Raw genomic sequence first — 20,933 nt, forward strand, 5'->3', positions numbered from 1 at the left:
AGTGACTCATAATTTTTAGTATACAAGTCTTTCATTTCTTTGGTTAGATTTACTCCTAGATATTTTATTGTTTTTGTTGCTATAGTAAAAGGAATTGATATCTGGATCTCAATTTCTTCTTAGTGTTTGCATAGAGGAATGCCACTTTTGAATGTTAATTTTGTAGCCTGACACCTTACTTTACTGCCTGATGATTTCCAAAAGCTTCTTGCTGGATTCCTTAGGTTTTTCCATGTATACTATCATGTCATCTGCAAATAAGGAGAGTTTGACTTCTCTTCCAATCTGTATCCCTTTAATTCCTTGCCTCTGCCTGATTGCTATGGCAAGAACTTCCAACACTATGTTAAATAGTAATGGTGATAGTGGGCAGCCCTGTCTAGTACCTGATCTGAGTGGAAATGCTTCCAGTTTTTCACCATTGAGTATGATGTTGGCTGTAGGTTTGCTATATAGAGACTCCACTATATTCAGGAATTTTCCATCTATTCCCATTTTTTGTAGTGTTTTGATCATAAAGAGATGTTGTATTTTGTCAAAGGCTTTCTCTGCATCTATTGATATGACCATGTGGTTTTTGGTCTTGCTTTTGTTGATTGGTGGATCACACTGATTGATTTACGTATATTAAACCAACCTTGCATGGCTGGGATAAACCCCACTTGGTCATGATGAACAATCTTTTTAATATACTGCTGTATCTGGTTGGCTAGAATTTTGTTCAATATTTTCACATCTATGTTCATCAGAGATATTGGTCTGTAGTTTTCTTTTTTGGTTGTGTCCCTGTCTGCTTTTGGTATCAGAGTGATGTTGGCTTCATAGAAGCTGGCAGGGAGTATTCCAGTGTCTTTAATCTTCTGGAAGACTTTTAAAAGTAGAGGTATTAGTTCTTCTTTGAAAGTTTTATAGAATTCATTTGTAAAACCAACTGGTCCAGGACTTTTATTTTTGTCGAGATTTTTGATAACTGATTCAATTTCATTAGCTGTGATGGGCCTGTTCATGTTATCCACTTCCTCTTTACTTAGTTCTGGAAGTTGGTAGGTATCTAGGAAATCGTCCATTTCTTCCAGGTTCTCTAGCTTGGTGGCATATAGTTGTTCATAGAAGCCTCGCATGATATGTTGAATTTCTGCGGTGTCTGTTGTGATATCTCCTCTTTCATTTACTATCCAATTTATTTGGGTCTTCTCCCTTTTTTGTTTTGTGAGTCTGGCTAAAGGTTTGTCGATTTTGTTCACTCTTTCGAAGAACCAACATTTACTTTAGTTGATTTTTTTGTATGGTTTTCTTATTTTCAATGTTACTGATTTCTGCCCTAACTTTAGTGATTTATGTCCTTCCTTTGTTCTTCTTCTAGGTCTTTAAGATGTGCAATCAGGCTGTTCATTTGTGCTTTTTCTTGTTTTCTAATGTGTGCTTGTATAGCTATGAACTTCCCTCTCAGTACTGCTTTAGCTGTGTCCCAAATATTTTTGATAGTTTGTGTCTTCGTTTTCATTGAACTCTGGAAACATTTTGATTTCTTCCTTTATTTCCTCTTTGACCCAGAAGTTGTTAAGAAGTGTACTGTTGAGCTTCCACATTTTGGGACTATTACTAATCTCTTGTTGATTGTTAAGTGTTAGTTTAATTCCACTGTGGTCTGAGAAGATGCTTGGGATGATTTCAATGCTCTTGAATTTTCTGATGCTGTCTTTGTGTCCTAACAAATGGTCTATCCTTGAGAATGACCCATGTGGATTTGAGTAAAATGTGTATTCTAGTTTCTTGGGATGAATGACTCTGAAAATGTCCAATAGTTCTAGTTTATCTATCTCTTCATTGAGCTCCCTTATGTCTTTATTGATTTTCTGCCTTGATTATCTGTCAAGTTGAGAGAGTGGGGTGTTGAAATCCCCGACTATTACTGTGTTGCTGTTAATATATTGCTGTAGCTCTTTCAGTAGACATTTGATGTATTTAGATGGCTTCTCATTGGGTGCATAGATGTTAATAATTGAAGATGCTTGGGATGATTTCAATGCTCTTGAATTGGCTGATGCTGTCTTTGTGGCCTAATATCTGGTCTATCCTTGAGAATGACCCATGTGGATTTGAGTAAAATGTGTATTCCAATTTCTCTTTTTTTTCTTTGTTTTTTTAAATATTTATTCATTATTTATTCCCTTTTGTTGCCCTTGTTGTTTTTTTAAATTTATTTCTTTATTGGGGAATTAATGTTTTACATTCAACAGTAAATACAATAGTTTGTACATGCATAACATTCCCCAGTTTCCCATTTAACAATACAACCCCCACTATATCATTTATCATCCTTCATGGACCTGTATTCTCCCCACCCACCCACCCCAGAGTCTTTTACTTTGGTGCAATACGCCAATTCCATTTCAGGTTCTACTTGTGTTTTCTTTTCTGATCTTGTTTTTCAACTTCTGCCTAAGAGTGAGATCATCCCATATTCATCCTTCTGTTTCTCACTTATTTCACTCAACATGATTTTTTCAAGGTCCATCCAAGATCGGCTGAAAACGGTGAAGTTACCATTTTTTACAGCTGAGTAGTGTTCCATTGTGTATATAAACCGCAACTTGCTCAGCCACTCATCTGTTGTTGGACACCTTGGTGTGTATTCCAGTTTTTTGGGATGAATGACTCTGAAAATGTCCAATAGTTCTAGTTTACCTATCTCTTCGTTTAGCTGCCTTATGTCTTTATTGATTTTCTGCCTGTATGATCTGTCAAGTTGAGAGAGTGGGGTGTTGAAGTCCCCTACTATGATTGTGTTGCTGTTAATATACTGCTGTAGCTCTTTCAGTAGAAGTTTGCTGTATTTAGATTGCTTCTCATTGGGTGCATAGATGTTAATAACTGTTAAGTCCTCTTGATTGACTTATCCTCTGAGCATTAAGTAGTGTCCATTCCTATCTTTTTAAAATCTTAACTATTTTAAAGTCTATCGTGTCAGATATGAGAATAGCTGTTCCTGCCCTTTTTTGTGGGCCATTGGCTTGTATGATAGTTTTCCATCCTTTCACTTTAAGTCTGTGTTCGTCTTGTTGAGTTAGGTGGGTTTTCTGTAGACAGCATATTGTGGGGTTGTATTTTCTGATCCATCTTCCTACTCTGTGTCTTTTAATAGGTGAATTCAGGCCATTGATATTTATTGATATCAAAGATTGAAGATATTTTAATGCCATTCTTGTAGAGTTTTAGAGTGTCCTGATATATGTCCTGTTTATGGTGGTCTGAAGACCTTTTATAGAAGACCTTTCAGAACTTCTTTCAGGGGAGGCTTGGTGATAGTTGATTCCTTCAACTGTTGCTTGTCTGAGAAGGTTTTGATGCCTCCATCTAGTTTGAATGACAGTCTAACAGGATATAGTATTCTTGGTTGAAAGCCTTTCTCATTGAGCACTCGATAGATATCTTGCCATTCTCTTCTGGCCTGGAGTGTTTTTGGGGAGAAGTCTGCTGCTAATCTTATGGGTTTTCCTCTGTAGGTGACTCTGTTTTTCTCTTGCAGCCTTCAGGATCCTTTCTTTATCATTATTCCTTTCCATTCTAAGTATGATGTGTCTTGGTGTCTTTAAGTCTGGGTTAATTCTGTTTGGGACCCTCTGAGCTTCTTGAATCTTTATGTCTTTGATGTTGTCTAGACTAGAGAAGTTTTCAGCTATTATGGCCTGAAGAATGCTTTCTTCCTCTCCCTCTCTTTCTTCCTCTGGTAAGCCTATAATGTGTATATTGTTTCTTTTGAAGTCATCCCATAGGACTCTGTTGTTGTTTTTAGCATCTCTTAATCTCTTTTTGAGATCTCTTACTTCTTTTTTAGTTGTCTCTAATTCATCCTCAATCTTGCTAATTCTGTCTTCAGCCTCATTGATTTTATTCTCTCTGCCCTCTACTGTTTTCTGGAGTTCATCTATTTTGCTACCCTGTTCTGATAGTGTTTGTTCAGCTAGTTTTGTTCTTAGCTCAGCTATTTTAGCTTTCAGCTCTCTAATAACCTTGAGATAGTTAGTGTTTTCTTCCAGAGTCTCATTTGTTGTTCCTGTATTTCTGATTACAATTCTTTCAAATTCTTTACTCACTCCTGTGATTATTTCCTTAGCTAATGTTTGGATGTTGAACCCGTTATTTTGTGCTTCACTCTTTTAGGGGCTTTTAGGTATACTCTTGTCCTGGTTTGTTTCTCCAATATTTCTTCTTGTTGCTTTAACCATTTTATATATTATGCTATGAGTTCCCTTTATCAGTACTTTTCAAATTACTGAATACTTTGCCTGGATTGACTTGTGTCTAAGTAAGTTAATTAAAGGGTTCACAGTGGTGGAAGTTAACAGTTGCTTCAATAGTATTTAAATCCCTGAGTTGGAACTCAGTGGTTTAAAAGCCTCTTTTTTTTCTCTTTTTCTTCCCTGTAGGCTATGGGAGCCTGAGGGCTTTTAAACTACAGCTTAATTACTGACTCCTGACCAAGAGATAAAGCAGGGTGTGGCAGAGATAATCCAGTGGTTATGCAAAGAGACTTTCACAGCCCCACAGCTATGCCACTAAGGTATAGGTCTTCTCCTGAGTTTCCTGGTTAGATCTCTGTCCCCTGGTGTCCCTCCCTGTCGCTGCCCCAGATTCTGAGGGCAGTAGCAATGTAGACTCAGAGTTGCACTTGGTGAGTCTCAGGGGAGTCCTCTCCTCCCTTCAGCTGTCCCCTTGTTGGTGGAACAGACTGGAGGTGGTGTCTCAACTGGTAAACTGCTGGACTGTTACCAGCCACTTAATCTCTCCCTAGGCTCCTTTCTGTCACCAGCCACATGTGTTTGCACTGGTGATTATGTGGGTTCCTATAGTCGTTCTAATCCTGTCTTGTAGGTCCCAGGTGGTCTCCCTTGATATTCCTAGTTGATCCTGGAGAGGAGAGGAGAGAAAGAGATCTGCTGCTGCTGCTCGTAGCCCCACCTCAGGAAGTTCCCTTGTTTATTATTGTTGTGATTGTTACTGTTGTCATTGTTGTCATTGTTCTTGGATAGGACAGAGAGAAATCGAGAGAGATGGGGAAGACAGAGAGGGGGAGAGAAAGATAGACACTTGCAGACCTGCTTCACTGCTTGTAAAGAAACTCCCCTGCAGGTGGGGAGCTGGGGGCTTGAACTGGGATCTTTAAGCTGGTGCTTGTGCTTTGTTTTATATGCGCTTAATCCTCTGCACTACCACCCAGCCCCCCCATACTATGATTTGAGAGGGCACAGGTGAACTCACTTAGAAAGACTGACAGGTTGGTGGGGGGGTGTTTAAAAAATGTTGTTCTAGGAACGATAAAAGAAATGAAGCAGCTTTTTTTTTTTTTTCCTTTTGGAAAAGGAAAGTTTAGAAAACTTTCTAGAGAACTAAGAACTGTTTTCAAAGACTTGAAGGGTTGTCATGTCATAAGATGAAGTAGATTTACTTGGTGTGTTTCCAGAGAACTGAGTCAGCTTCATGGGTTCATGGGGGGGGGTGTGGATTAGTTAGAGACCTATTCGCAGCTCAATAGGAAGGCCTTTCCAACAAGGGGAGGTTTACAAATGGCCTGTGAGATAGTGAACTTGCCAGTTCTGCAGAACTTCTTGCAAACTTCATGACCAAAGGAATTTTTTTTGTTTTTTCTTTTCTTTCTTTCTTTCTTTCTTTTATTTTTATTCTCCTTCTAGAGCAATGCTCAGCTTTGGCTTATGGTTGTGCTAGTGCATGAACCTGGTACCTCAGAGCGTCAGACATGAAAATATATTTGCATAGCTATTATGCTATCTCTCTGGCCCTGGAACTGGACATTTTTAATATGCAGAAATATAATTAACCCTCACGGCCTTCTTGTGGGCTCTTCAATGCATGAGAGAATATCAGGAAACAGGAATTTAGGCAGACATCCCTGAAGGGCCTTTTTCTCAGCAGTACAATGTTGCTTTATGATTTGCTTTGCCTCTTTGATTTCCTGCATTTTGAATTCATTATGATTTTGCATTACCTACCCTCCAAATCCCCTGGCATGTATGTATATATAGAACTTGACATTTCCCCAAAAAGGTTAGAACTTTTTCTTCAAAACATTTCAGTGCAACTTAAACTGTGTTTGCTCCACTCAGCAAACATTGACTATGTGTTCACATTTTCAAGAGCAATAGAAAAGTGTCAGAGCCAACTCCTGGCTCACCTGCTAGAGCTCATGGTTTACTGTGCTCAGGGACCCAGGTTCAAGCCCCCGACACTACATGGGGAGCACCAGGCACCAAAGGAGCTTCATGACGGGTGGGGCAGTGCTTTGGGGTCTCTCCTGCTCTCTCTTCCTTTCTGTCTTTTTCGATCTAGTCTTGAAAGAAAATAGGAAAGTTCTCCACAGGCGTCCAAGGGGGTTTCTGTCACCATCCCAGCTCCCAGGCCTCCTCCTGGATCCCCTGGATTAGGGCTGTGAGTAGGTCATGAATCAGGCAAGGGAAGATTAAGGCCAAGAATCCCCACACGCAGTGACTGCAGAGGCCAGATGGGGAACCCAGTGTGCCATGAGGCCTAGAGTCGCCACTGTGGCCAGCACTGCCAAGGACCAGGCTGGGCTCCTCTTTCGGGTTTCACAGCCAGGGAAGTGCCATCTGGTCCCCAGAAGCCACAGGCCTCCTGTTTTCCTGGAAATCTGCTCCCCCGCCTGGCCCCTTGGCCTTCTGCAGAGCTCCCCCATTGATGGCAGGAGCAGAGGGGACCATGTGTCCCTCCCAAGTCCAACAGGGAGCACGTCTCTCAGCCTTCCGGCTCCCTGCCCTCCCCTTCCAGCCATCTCATGCCTGGAGCCTGAGCATGTCCTTTTGAATGACGCACATCCCCTGTGTCTCCTCTGACTATGACCCACGCCCCTCCTAGGTATCCCTGCTTCCTGAATCCAGGAGTGTTTGTGTCCATCAGATCTGCAGCCTTCTTCCCCTCTGCCCCCTGATAAAGTACCCCTGGCTTCAATATGCCTCTTTCTGCCCTTTCCCCCTTGCCAAGGGCTTCCTCTCCCCCTTAGATACTTCCCTACCCTCTCAGATGGACCTGTGAACACAATTCTGAGGGGCTGGCTCATGGGGTCAGAGGTATAGGGATATTGGCTTTCTTCTCTCAGGCTCAGCCTCAGTCTGACCCACATTGGAGGGTGCTGTCTGCTCAAGCTGGAGAGGCTGGGAGGCAGAGCAGGAGGACGGGAGAGGCAGACTGAGGTCAGGGAGATGAAGACTGCCCTCCTGGAATTGGAGGCGCTGCCCACATGCCCAGGCACCCTCACCTAGCCCACTCCACAGTAGTTGCATGATCGTGGAGGGTCTAGATTGCCAATGTTGTCTGAGTCCCACTGTGCTGAACAATTGGCATGTGAGATGTCATTCCATGAAACATCCATCCACCCATTTATTTCTGTACTTATTTGTGTGTCATGTAATGATATTAGTACTATGAAACCACTTCTTAGTCCACTTTTTACATTTCTGTATTTTTTAAAGATTTTTTTTAAAAAATTTATATTTATTTTCCCTTTTGTTGCCCTTGTTTTTTTTTTTTTTTTTTGCCTCCAGGGTTATTGCTGGGGCTCAGTGCCTGCACCATGAATCCACTGTTCCTGGAAGCCATTTTTCCCCTTTTGTTACCCTGGTTGTTTTACCATTGTTGTGGTTAGTATATCGTTGTTATTGAGTCGTTGTTGGATAGAACAGAGAGAAATGGAGAGAGGAGGGGAAGACAGGGGGAGAGAAAGATAGACACCTGCAGATCTGCTTCACTGCTTGTGAAGTGACTCCCCTGCAGGTGGGGAGCCGGGGGCTTGAACCAGGATCCTTACACCAGTCCTTGTGCTTTGTGCCATGTGCACTTAACCCACTGCACTACCGCCCGACCCCCAACCCTTGTTATTTTTTTATCATTGTTGTAGTTATTAGTGTTGTTGTTATTGATGTTGTCAATGTTGGATAGGACAGAGAAAAATGGAGAGAGGAGAAGACAGAGGGGGAGAGAAAGATAGACACCTGCAGACCTGCTTCACCACCTGTGAAGCGACTCCCCTGCAGGTGGGGAGCAGGGGGCTCAAACTGGGATCCTTAGGCCAATCCTTGTGCTTCACGCCACGTGCGCTTAACCCACTGCGCTACCACCTAATTCCTCCCATTTCTGTATTTTTCTTAAAGATTTATTACACATGACAGAAGGAGTTTTGCATGAGGCAGAAAGATCAGAAGAAGCCAGAGCTCCACTCTGGTACAGGCAGTGCCAGGGATCAAACTGGGAAACCTCAGGCTTGCAAAGTCCAACACTGAACCAGTAAAGCTGTTTCCCCAGCTGCCTCGATTCATTTTTGAGGCTGTAGATAGGAGAGCACCACTCCACCATCCATGGAGGTACCCTTGGTGCTATCCATGGTGCTCCTGTTGATGCTAATTGAAGTTAGGGCCTGGTACATGGTAAAGCTTCTGGTCTACCCACTGAGCCACCTCCTGGGCCTCTCTCAAGGAAACATTCACACACTACAGACATGTCCTTCCCCCAATATAAAGTCCTATCACCTCTTTTTCCTTCTTCTCCCCCTCACCCCCAGCACAGCTCAGCCCTGGTTTATAGTGGTATGGGGGATTGAACCTGAGACTTTGGAGCTTCTATCCCCCCTACACCTACCACCTCCTTATCTGTATGTCACATTCCCTTACTTCTACATCCTTACTTCTAGTTTCTTCCCAGGAGCCAACCAGCTCTTTTTTTTTTTTTAATTTAAAAAAGGAGACATTACCAAAACCATAGGATAAGAGGGGTACAACTCCACACAATTCTCACCACCAGATCTCTGTAGCCCATCCCCTCCCCTGATAGCTTTCCTATTCTTTATCCCTCTGGGAGTATGGACCCATTGTGGGATCCATCTAAGGTCATTGTGGGATGCAGAAGGTGGAAGGTCTGGCTTCTGTAATTGCTTACCACTGAACATGGGCGTTGACAAATCAATCCATACTCCCAGCCTGCCTCTCTCTTTCCCTAAGGGGTGGGGCTCTGGGAAAGCGGAGCTCCAGGACACATTGGTGGGGTCGTCTGTCTAGGGAAGTCTAGCCAACCAGCTCTTTTATCTGTGTCTCCTGTCATATCTGGACTGGCACTTAGCTGGTGACAGCACTAGGATGAGTGACCTCAGCACACTGAGCCCTCCTTGGGGCAAGCTGAGGTGCCCACTCTCTCTGATGCTCTTCCCAGAGCCCAGGACAGGGTCCTCTAAGGTTACAGAGCTCAGCTAAATGCCTGAGGAATAGCAGGGCTGCAACAGCAACCCTGAATTGTCACACCAGCTGAGGCCTGACCATCAACCCCTGAGCCAGCAGAACCAGAGAAGGGAAGACATCTCCTCTGTGCTGCATAGCCAGGGAACAGCAGAATTAAGTCCCAGCCTCCAAGGCATCGAACAACAAAAAGCTAGTGAGGAGACCAAGTCTCCTAGGACTGGAGACAGAGTCCCCTGACCCGGTGCCTCCCAGCCTCCAGCCCAGCTGCCAAAGGGCCCATTTACTGGAGACAGTGGCGGCTGGGCCGGAGGGCGGGCAAGCTCAGAGCCCAGCTAATTACCCACAATGAGAGCTACCACTGCCTTTGCTCCTGGAGCCTCTGTGTGGTTGGGGTTCTGCTCAGAGGCCTGTGTGGACTTGGGCGTTGGTGCCCAGAGACCTTACCCTTCCTGCCTGCTCCACAGTGGCCCTCTCCAGGGACTCACTGCAGCTCCCACTGAGCCCACCTGCTGTCCCCATCTCCTCACTGCCCCAGACTTAGCCTGGGGAGGGCCAGGTGCCCCCTGAGTTCTCCTGAGGGGTCGTGACCCCAGCTTCAGCTAGAGTTCTTCCATGGCTCTGTCCCAGGGTGACTCAGCCTCCAGGGAAGGGTTAAAACAACATGACAGCTGGACTGGTGAAATACTCACTGGGATCATACATTGCTTTACCGTGAGTGTGACCCAGGTTTGGGCCTATCACTTGGTGCTGTAGCCTCTCTCTCTCTCTCTCCCCCCCCTTCTTCCCTCCCTCCTTTTCCCTCCCTCTCCTTCTCCCTCTCCCCCTCCCTCTCCTTCTCTTTCTCTCTCTCTCCCTCCCTCTCTATCTCTTCCTCTCTCTCTCTCTCTCTCTCCCTCTCTCTCTGCCTTCTCTTTCTCTATCTACAACAAAAGAAACAGAAAATCCTGAAGTCAAAACAAACAGCAGTGTTTACAATAGCTAAGCAGTGAGACCGCTGAATCGCTAGATGTTTGGCCAGAGAAGGCATGGTAGAGGTGCACAATAGAATACTACTCAGCCATAAAAAATGAACTTCTTGTGGTCTGGGAGGTGGCGCAGTGGATAAAACATTGGATCCTCAACCACAAGGTCCTGAGTTCAATCCCTGGCAGCACATGTACCAGAGTGATGTCTGGTTCTTTCTCTCCTCCTATCTCTCTCATGGATAAATAAATAAATAATTTAAAAATGAACTTCTAGGGCAACAAAAGGAAATAAATAAATATTTTTAAAAAAATTTTTTTTAAAATGAACTTCTTTCCACCTGCAGAAAAATGGAAAGACCTCAAGGGGGTTATGCAAAGTGAAATAAGTCAGAAGCAAGATATATCCTGTCTGGATGATGACCCATGTGTGCACTAGAAGGGACTGAAATTGATGGCGGGACTGGGAGATAGTTTGTGTGGTAGGCTCACACCTCAGCCATGTACAGGGCTCCACATGGGAGCATCATGCATGGCCAGGGGAAGTTTCATGAACAGTATGGCAGTGCTGTGTTGTCTCCTCTCTCTCTACCTCTCTCTGTCTCTATCAGAATTTTATGTTGTGATGAGGGCTTCATCACTCCAGGTCTTTTTTTTTTTTTCAGGGAGGGAGAGATACTGTAGCCCTGAAGCCTCCGTCATTGCTAGGGTGGCCTGGGACTTGAACCCCGGTGACATGCAGAGCTAAGCATATCCTCCCAAGTGAGCTATTTTGCAGTCCCATATAAGTGAGGAAAATCTGCTGGAGCAGTGGAAGCTTGAAAGTTGTGAGGCCCCAGTGGGGGCGGGGGGATATCCATGAAAGAACACACTAAGATAAAACCAAATGAGTGGGCACTGAGGTGGCTGGGGTCGGGGAGGGGAGAAAGAGCAGAGGGGCTCAAGGGAGGCTGCTGGCTTTATTGACAGAAGAAACTCAAAAGAAGAGTAGGGTGCAGGGACCAGTGGGCAGGAAGGACCAAGCTCTAAGGGATCTGATCTCTGGGAGAGGTCACAAGGTCAGGACAACCCCTGCTATAAGTGACCCCCTTAACCCCCTTTTTTATCCCTCTCCCACAGGGTACAGACAGACCAGGAGCCTGAGCCCCTCCCCCAAGATAGTTGGGCCTTGGGCGAGGACTCTGGGCCCCCTGTCAGGACTGAGGAGGACTTCTGCATGGGTAAGTGCTTGGAAGGGTCCTCCTCCTGGGGCTGAGAGGCCACTGGGCTAGAACTCTCCTCACTGCCTGCACAGACAGCCCATGGGCATCTCTTAACAATAAGAGATATACTTGTGATTTGCACCCAGGGCCAGGCTGTCGAATCCAGGCCAAGAGGGGGAAATGGCTGTGGGTGCTCAGGCTGTGAGAGTCACTGGGGCCTTGTCAGAACTTGAAGACACTGAGAGTCAAAAGCTTGGTTTCTAAGCCAAGCCCACGCTGAAGATGAAGATTCTGGAAAGCAGGGAAACAGTCCCCAGGTCTCTGGCTAAACTTCCCTGCAGATGTTTTCTGTCTCAGGACCACTTTTAACTGACCGCTTCCAAACTGTCACCTGCCTGTGCCACCAGAATATTGTCAACTGAGTCTCAGGAACCAGAACATGAGACTTAGCAAAAAGACCCAGAATCTTCTGGGAGATTCTAGAAATCAGAGTGCAGTGCTTTTCTTCTGTAAGGGCAGAGACAAAGCTGCCAGGTGGCTCGTGGCAGGGGCTCTGTGGGTGTCTCTGAGTGAATGGATGGTGAGTGAATGCCTTGTGCCCTGTAGGCAAGGGGTCAGATTTGAACCTCCCTCCGAGTTCAGGAATGTGTGTAGATTTCCTTACAGCACTGAAAGCACGTGCAGAAGATGGCTTTTATCCACACCAGGGATGTAGGAGATGCCACACCATGAGGAACCTGATTCATGATCCATCCTTTACTTCCAGGGAAAGGAATGGATTTGATATTGGCAAACCCAATATTATCTATCCCCCCTTTCTGTTTTTATTAGGTAGGACAGATAGAAATTGAGAGGGGAGGGGAAGCTAGAGAGAGAAAGAAAAAGACACCTACAGACCTGCTTCAGTATATGTGAAGCTTCCCCCTTGCAGGCAGGTAGTTGAGGCTCGAATCTAGGTCCTTGTACATGGTAATGTGTGTGTTTAACCAGGCGCATCATTGCCTGGCCTCCACCAAAGATCATCTTACAGCTTCACCTTGGTGCCCTGCCTTGGGTCAAGTCTGACCCCAATGTCCTTGGACACTAGTGGTGTGTCCTCCTTGCCCTCTTTGTCCCCACCTCCACCTGGAAGCTGGGCCCTTCTGAGCCCTCTGTGGGCCTGGTCACCTGCAGCAACTGTAGAGTCACTGTGACAATGAAAACAGAGCAGTTCCGTCCACTCATCCACAGCAAGCCTACCAGAGGAGGGCTGTGGGGCAACAGGTAAGCCTCTAGAAAAGCAGGCCACCCCCTCCCACAATAGTCTACATGCAGGGTGTACAGGGCATGGCAGGGGACAAAAGGAACCCAAATCTCCCTGGCACTGAAAAGCCATCAGAATTAGAATGTGGTAACCAGGAAACTATGCACAGCTCTATTTTTACATTTGTAGTTTTGGTAGCATAATGCTTTCCTTATGTGCACGCTGCATGGCCAGGGCTTAACGGACTGCATGGATCCAGGCACTGCTTACTCCTTATGGCCAGGTGTCCGTGAGGGGACTTGCCCTTCCCACATCTGAAGGTGCCCTGGTCTGAAAGGCTGCAGGCTGGGTCACCTTGTGGGGTGTGGGGCAAGTGGGCCTCCGGAGGTGGGTTTAATTCTTTTTTTTTTTTTTTTTTGGTATTTACTTATTTATTAGATAGAGACAGCCAGAAATCAAGAGGGATTGAGGTGACAGAGGGAGAAAGACAGAGACACCTGTAGTACTGCTTCACCACTCGCTAAGCTTTCCCTCTGCAAGTGGAGACTGGAGGGAGTGCTCGAAGCCGGGTCCTTGTGCATTGTAACATGTGCATTCAACCAGGTGCACTCTGGAGGGGAGGGGACATTTTACAAGGGACATGGAGAACCACGAAGGTTCCCTGGGGCCTGGGGAAGGGAGCAGGGCTCTCTACCCACATCTGCTCTGACCTTAGCTAGTTGTCATGGTGGTGGGGATTGGGGGAGACACGTGGATCTGCCTCTGGTAGGGAAGCCAGTCCTGGGACCGAAGAAGGCATTTATTCCTTTTTTTCATTTCATTGACGGGCCACCAATGGGTGTTTGCTTTGTGTTAAACACTGTGTTGGACACTGGGGTAAAAGATGAGCAGGACTGACCTAACAGGTCTTGGTCCAGAGACTCACTCCATGAGCCTGAGCTCTGGAGTCTGTTGGAATCCCCAAAGGGCACCCGTCTCCCTGTCCTCATAGGAGCCACCAAATCCCCATAGCACCAGGAAGGCACTGAGCTTATGCCCTTCCTCAACCCCTAGTAAGAGAAGAGCTGGGTTCCCCTGGACAGTGTTGTGTCATGTAGCAGTGTCGGCCACAGGACCCAATGCAGTTACTGATCGTGTTATCTCCGTATCGTTTGTAGGTGACAGGTCAGGTCAGCTTTTAGAACACTGCTCAGCTGTGGCTATCAGGGACGGGACCTAGGACTGCTTCCATGCAAGTACTGTGCAATGCAGCTGTGCTGTCTCCCTGCCCCATCACTGGTAGGGTTTTGTTGTTGTTGTTGGTTTTGTCTGTTTTTTTGCCTCCAGGCTTATTGCTGGGGCACCGTGCATTATGAATCCGCCATGCTCAGTGGCCATTGTTAACTCTTTTTTTTTCCCCCTATTTTATTTGATAGGACAGATAGGCCATGCTTTCTCTTCTGTCTCTCCTGGAAATATCCTCTCCAGCATCCAAGCCCACTGTCTCCAGGGTACAGGGCAGGGTCCTGAGGGGAGCAGAAGGCCCCAGACCTTCCTCAGCCCTGTGGGACTTTGGGCTTACTCTGCCTGGCAGTGGAGTTGAGGCCGGGCAATCTTGGGCTGGCAGGAAGAGAATTTCCCGTGATGACTTGCCACTGAGCAGGAATTTGGGGTTGGGGGCTGCTCTTCATCTGTCCAGAAGGCTGCTCACAGTCTGCTGCTCCTGGGGCACAGCCCACCAGCTCTATTGGAGAACATAAGGGACTCTCTTGTCTGCCAAAGCTTCTCTTACTTTTATTTTGGATACATACAGAGAAATTAAGAAAGGGAGGGAGATTGACAGAGAAAGACACCTGAAGTACTAGGTCACTACTCGTGTAGCTTTCCTCCTGCAGGAGGGACCTGGGGCTTGAACCAGAGTCCTTCGTCTTCTAGCGTTTGCCCTTCTTCCGTAGCCAGTCAACAGCGTCAGGTTGAGCCTGATGTCTGCTTGTTGCTGGCTTTGAAAGTGACTGGGATCCATGTTGGATTCAGTCAGCTAGGAAGGATCGTCAGTTTCCTCAATAAATGGGTACTTACGGGATGCACCACTAGAAGGTTGATCCAATGCATCCCAACCAGAGTCCTTATGCATGGCAATGTGTGACCTACCAGATACTCCACCATCAGGCCCCGCCATCTGGTCTTGATTTGGGAAGTTGCTGAAGGCAGGCGTGTCCATGTGCAGCATGCATGCGTGAGGCTGTGTGCTGGCAAGGTCACTCTGAGGTCGACACCGATTCCCTAATTGCTTCCACTGTGGGGTGTGTCTGCACGAACACTAAGTGGACCCATAATGATGGGTGTTCACTCTGCACAACATGTGTCTCTGGGAGCCCAGGGAGCCTCTGCCCTGCCTCTGGCAGGAGGGGGATATATATAGGACATAGGACAGGAGGGGCAGCTGGAGTTTGGCCTCCCACTGGGGCCGTTTGTCTCTTCTCTCTTTCTGAGCTGACTTTGTCTTTAAGCCACAATTAAGGTTTTCTGTGGGTTCAGGAGGGGGGAAGGGAACTCTATTCTAAAAAAGCTTGCAGACCTGATGTGCCCTCAGGCAGGCATGAGAGAGGCCTGTGTATTGCTTCTGGGAGAGGAGATTGTTCTGGGCTTGTCAGGGAGTGCCCCCTGAGCCCTATACACTAGTGCAAGCCCCCCCCCCCCAACTTCTTGAGTCAAACCCGAGAATCCCTGGGCACAGGTGACTTGGAATAAAAGAATTTAGGAAATCAGAGCTCTAGTATACCACCCATCTCTTCCCAATACCGCATTCTTTTCAATGGGGAGAAGCAAAGACCTGAGTTACTTGATTAAGATTATAGGACTAAGGTCCTGGGAGACAGCACAACAGTAGTACAGGTGACCTGCTTGAGAGAGTCCCAGGTTCAAACTACAGTACCCATTTATTGCCAGAGTTGAATGGTGTCCTAGCTAAAAAAAAAAAAAAAAAGGTGGTGCAGTGGATAATGCATTGGCTTCTTGGACAGGTAGTCCTGAGTTCAACCCCTAGCTTTTCATGTACTAGAATGATGCTCTGGTTCTCTCTCTCTCATAAATAAATAAATAAATCTTTTTAAAAATATTGCAGGGTTGGGGAGTCGGGCGGTAGCGCAGCGGGTTAAGCACACATGGCGCAAAGCGCAAGGACCAGCATAAGGATTCCAGTTCGAGCCTCCAGCTCCCCACCTGCAGGGGAGTCGCTTCACAGGCGGTGAAGCAGGTCTAAAGGTGTCTTTCTTTCTCTCCACCTCTCAGTCGTCCCCTCCTCTCTCGATTTCTCTCTGTCCTATCCAACAACAATGACATCAATAACAACAATAATGACTACAACAATAAAACAAGGGCAACAAAAGGGAATAAATAAATATTAAAAAAATATATTGCAGGGTTAAAGCCATAACATAGTTTACCCAGTAGAGCAAGAGAAAACAAATATATATATATATATATAGAGAGAGAGAGAGACAGAGAGAGAGACAGAGAGAGAAGAGGGAAATGGGAAGGGTGTTAGCAGATGAACTGAAACCTTCCAACTTCCCCTAACTACTTTAAACAGTGGTAAAAAGCACTGAACACCTACTATGTACCACCAATGAGCACTTTACAGGTAGTCCTGTTATTCTGTGTTAGTGAGGAAAATCCAACTCAGCTAAGTTCTGAAATAACTCACACAGGGGCCTGTGCTGGGATCTGAATGCAGGCTTGTCACAGAGCCCTGTCACTGCTCTGCCTCCCGCGTGCGGCTGGTACTACTCACTGTGTTCCTTGTATGTCCTCCAAGTTCAAGTCCGCCTCTATTCGCCTCTGCCAGGCAGTGGGGCAGGAAAGTGGGTCAGTGAGCCACCACCCCCGCTGTCATCACCCTCATCCTGAGCGGGCCCTGGAATGTCACTGGCTTCTCTCATTCCAGCCGCGTGTCATTTCATGCTGAGTTCACACGGCAGCCTTCTCTGCCCTCTGGGGACTCTGAGGCCAAACTGAGGCTCATGTCCCAGCCATCCGTGCAGACAATTGACTAGGACGCACAGAGTTGAAGCAGATGATATAAGCTGTTTGGGGCTGGAGCTGGTCAGTACTGCTGGGGGTAGGGGTGGGGGCCCTGTAGGCCCTGTCTGGGCAGCAGAGCAGCCTTCTGGGACAGAGCAAACTTCGGGGAGCTGAGAAAGGAATCAGAATGGCATCCTTTGAACCAGCACTGGCATAAACACCCTTAATCCTTCTAACAGCCCGAACTCCCTAGCTGCCCTCACAGCTCGAATACCTGCTCGCTGTGCAGCCTCTGACAAGTCATTTAATCTCTGTGTGCTGATGGGGTTTTGTAAGGATTATAACCCCCCCCCACTCCCCACCCCCTGTTCAGGTACAGTGCTCAAAAGAGCTCAGATGCCCAGGAGGCATGTTGGGTATTGTTGGTTGTGGAGCCTGTGCTCTACATTCCATGTTCTCTTTGTGGATGCCAAAAGGTGGTGCCGGACCCAGGCAGCTGTTCTTAGAAGTGACACTTTTAGCCAAATGGGCCACCACCTCTGGGAGTAGAGGTGGGTGGGGAGGCCAGGAAAGGCATTGGGACCCTGGGCCGAATCCTCCCTAGACCCTCCGCACTGGAGAAGGTGGGTGAGTACAATTGTGAATACTGAAAAAACACTTGAGGGCCAGTTGAATAGCTCACTGAGATAGTGCGCTGCTTTGCCACGTGCACAAGCCAGGTTTGAGCTCAGTCAGTCCCCACAGCATTTAAGAAAGCTTCAGTAGGCCCCCCTCCCCAAAAATACATACATACCTAGAGCCAGGCTACAAGAACTAGCTCAATGTGCTAGAGCAGTGTTACTATGCCTGAGGCTCTGAGGTCCCAGGTTTAATCCCCAGTACCACCATAATTTGGAGCTGAGCAGTGCTCTGGTCTCCACCCACTCCCCTGCCCCCACCTCTCTCATTATAATCAATAAATAAATCTTTACCAAAAAAGGAATACACAGGAGCTGGGTGGTAGCGCACCTGGTTGAGCACATATGTTACAGTGCTCAAGGACCAGAGTTCAAGCCCCTGGTCCCCACCTGCAGGGGGAAAGCTTTACAAGTGGTGAAGCAGGGCTGCAAGTGTCTCTCTCCCTCTCTCCCTCTCTATCTCCCCCTTCCTTCTCAAATTCTGACTGTCTTTATCCAATAAATAAATAAATAAAGATAATTATATATAAAAAAGGAATACATGAGGGTTATATGGTCTGGCTTCCCTGTTTCCTGTTCCTTCCAGAAGAACCGGGGTCTCTTCACTCTAGCGAATCTATATGCATCCACCAAGTTTGCATCCAGTGCTTGCTCTGGGCTGAGCCCTGAATATAAGCAAGACCTTGCCAGGCTCAAGCTCATGTATCAATAGAATCTGGAGCTGTACAGTGCACAGCTTGTGTAACTGTGCTTGACGTACATGGTGGCCCTGAAGATGCCCTAGCACTGCAAAGAGCAAAGGGCAGGGGCCAGGTAGTGGCACCCCTGGTTGAGAGCACATATTGCAATGCACAGGGACCTGGGATCAAGTCCCCAGCCCCACCAGCAGGAGGAAAGCTTTGCAAAGTGGTGAAGCAATGCTGCAAGTCTTTCTCCCTCTCCCTCTCCCTCTCCCTCTCCCTCTCCCTCTCCCTCTCCCTCTCCCTCTCTCCCTCTCTCCCTCTCCCTCTCTCCCTCTCCCTCTCTCTCACCTCTTTCTCTCCCCCTCCCTTCTCAATTTCTGGATGTCTATATCCAGTAAATAAAGAATAAAAATAAAGATCAAAGGGCAGGGCTCTGACTTCAGGATACCCCCTCAAGACTAGCTCTAAGTCACCCCTTTCACCCCCAAGCCTTTGATGCTGAGAAAGGAAAACTGAAGAGCAGAGTGATAAAATGCCTTCTGCAGAGACTGTTGAGACAGCATAGCAGACTCTCAGCCTGAGGCTCCACAGTCACAGGTTCCATCCCTGGCACCCCCATACACAGAGCTGATCGTGACTCTAGTTAAAAAACCAACAAACAAAACTTCCGGCTTTCCTAGCTTACTCCCCTCCACTCTATCCCCTGTTTTCCCTCAACCCAGCCTCCTCCTGGCAGGTTCTCCTCACTAAGAATCTTAGTTCTCCAGCCTGAGCCAAGATGCTTCAGTTCCTTCTAGCAAATTCTGGCCCCTTGGCCACAGGATGGATCTGAAGATAGTGATAGTGGACACAGGAGGAGGTGGGCCTGGCTGCTAGAATCTCTCTTGGCCAGAGAGATGTGGGACAGCCAGAACTGTCAGCCCTGGGGTGGGGGGAAGCATCCAGACAGTTTGCTAGCCCTCCACCTGTTCCTTTGAATTCCTTGACTCAGTCACAGAAACCTCCCTTGGTGCATGGTTCACCTGATCTTTATTCTACCCCTGGACAAAGGTTGGCCAGTCCTCTTATTTTATTTTAAAATTTTTACTTTATTTAAAAAAAATTTAATTGCTACTAGGGTTATCACTAGGGCTTAGTGCCAACCCGGCAAATCCACAGCTTCCAGTAGGCATTTTTTTTCTTTGTCTTTTTCTTTTGTTTGATAGGACAGAGAGAATTTGAAAGGAAAAGGAGATAGAGAGGGAGAGAGAAAGATAGACACCTGCAGACCTGCTTCACTGCTTGTGAAGCGTCCCTCCTGCAGGTGTGGAGCCAAGCTCAAGCCAGGTTCTTTGAGGTGGGTAATGTGTGTTTAACCAGTTGAGCCACTGCCTGCCCTTGGCCAGTCCCCTTTCTATCTATCTATCTATCTATCTATCTATCTATCTATCTATCTATCTATCTTTCTTTCTTTCTTTCTTTTTTAATTGGGGAATTAATGTTTTACATTCAACAGTAAGTACAATAGTTTGTCAGTCCTCTTTCTTAATAAAAATGAATGAATGAATGAATGGATAAAATAAAAATTATTTTGGGATATAAGGAAAGGCATGAGCACTGGTATATGGTGGGACAGAACCCGGGACCCTGGAACCTCAGGCATGCAAGGTGTGCTACCCCTCGCATTCTCCCCAGTCTCCTTGTCTTTCTTTCTTTCTTTCTTTCTTCCTTTCTTTCTTTCTTTCTTTCTTTCTTTCTTTCTTATCTTATCTTATCTTATCTTATCTTATCTTATCTTATCTTTATTTATTGGATAGAGACAGCCAGAAATCAAGAGGGTAGGGGAGATAGAGAGGGAGAGAGAGAGACAACTGCAGCCCTACTTCACCACTCAAAGCTTTCCCCCTGCAGGTGGGGACCGGGGGCTGAAACCCGGGTCCTTGTGCACTGTAACATGTGCGCTCAACCAGGTGCACCACCACCCGGTCCCTTCCTTGCTTTTCTTAGTTTCCCAAAAGGGGCCTTCATCTCTGAGATGGTCAAGTTCAAGGCTGATGTCCCTCCCTCCCTCCCTCCCTCCCTCATTGGACACCAGTGAATGGGCAGAAAGTAAACCACAGCTTCCCAGTGGCCCCCTCCCATCCTTAAGATAAGAGGATTAGGGCCCCCTGCTAGGAGACTCTGGCTGGTTTTCTAGACATTCTGCCGCCAGGCTATGAGCACAGGTTAAGAAGTTCTGTATGGGGAGGGGGACTGGAGGTGTGGAGGAAGGTGACAGGTGGCTCACACATTTCCATGCATGAGGACCCAGGTTTGAACCCTAGGCCACCACATGTGGACATGTCTGCAAGGGAGAAGTTTCTCACTAGTGGCAGAGTAGTTCTGCAGTGTTTCTCCTTCTCTCTATCTCTCTCCTTCGCTGTCTCCCACCCTGTTATCTAGAAGAAAGGAGAAGATGGCCACTGGGGGCTATGGAGTCATGCAGGCAATGAGTCCCAGCATAGCGTTGGAGGGGGGGAAGTTTAGTGGTTCAGATATCATCATAGTCTTGGTAGGACACCTGGTGTCTGGGTTTGGACCTTGTGTCCTTCCTAGTGACCACAGTGGGGTAACAGGACCCATCACTAATGGACCAGCTCTGTCCTGAGGTGGAAGGTTGAGAAAAAGACTTCTTTGTGCTTCCACCTGGCAGATTGCATGTCTCCATTTGTCCCTGCCTCCCTTTCTCACTGGCCAAGCCAGGTGTATCCCTCTGGGGCCTGTGGTTCCCATAGCAACCTAGCTGGGCTGGTCCTGGGCAAGGGACCATGCACCTGGATGGCTCAGAGCTCATCAGGGGCCCATGGTACAGTGGACGTCCCAGCAGGTGTTTCTGGGACAGTTGTGTGCAAGCCAGGCACATCTGGGAAGCATCGAGACTCCTTA

General features: G+C 46.9%; 1 protein-coding gene across 3 annotated transcripts in view; it reads left to right on the forward strand.

The window, feature by feature from the left end:
- The window catches only part of NAV1 (neuron navigator 1), a 282,750-nt gene that overhangs the window by 80,544 nt on the left and 181,273 nt on the right, over positions 1 to 20,933 (forward strand). For all 3 annotated transcript variants that reach the window (XM_060178529.1, XM_060178531.1, XM_060178530.1), the window contains exon 3: positions 11,342 to 11,442. In XM_060178529.1, coding sequence (XP_060034512.1) covers positions 11,342 to 11,442 — 101 coding nt within the window. The remainder of the gene's footprint in view (positions 1 to 11,341; positions 11,443 to 20,933) is intronic.

This window comes from Erinaceus europaeus, chromosome 19 (genome assembly GCF_950295315.1).
Source record: "Erinaceus europaeus chromosome 19, mEriEur2.1, whole genome shotgun sequence".
In the NCBI taxonomy this organism is placed as follows: Eukaryota; Metazoa; Chordata; class Mammalia; order Eulipotyphla; family Erinaceidae; genus Erinaceus; species Erinaceus europaeus.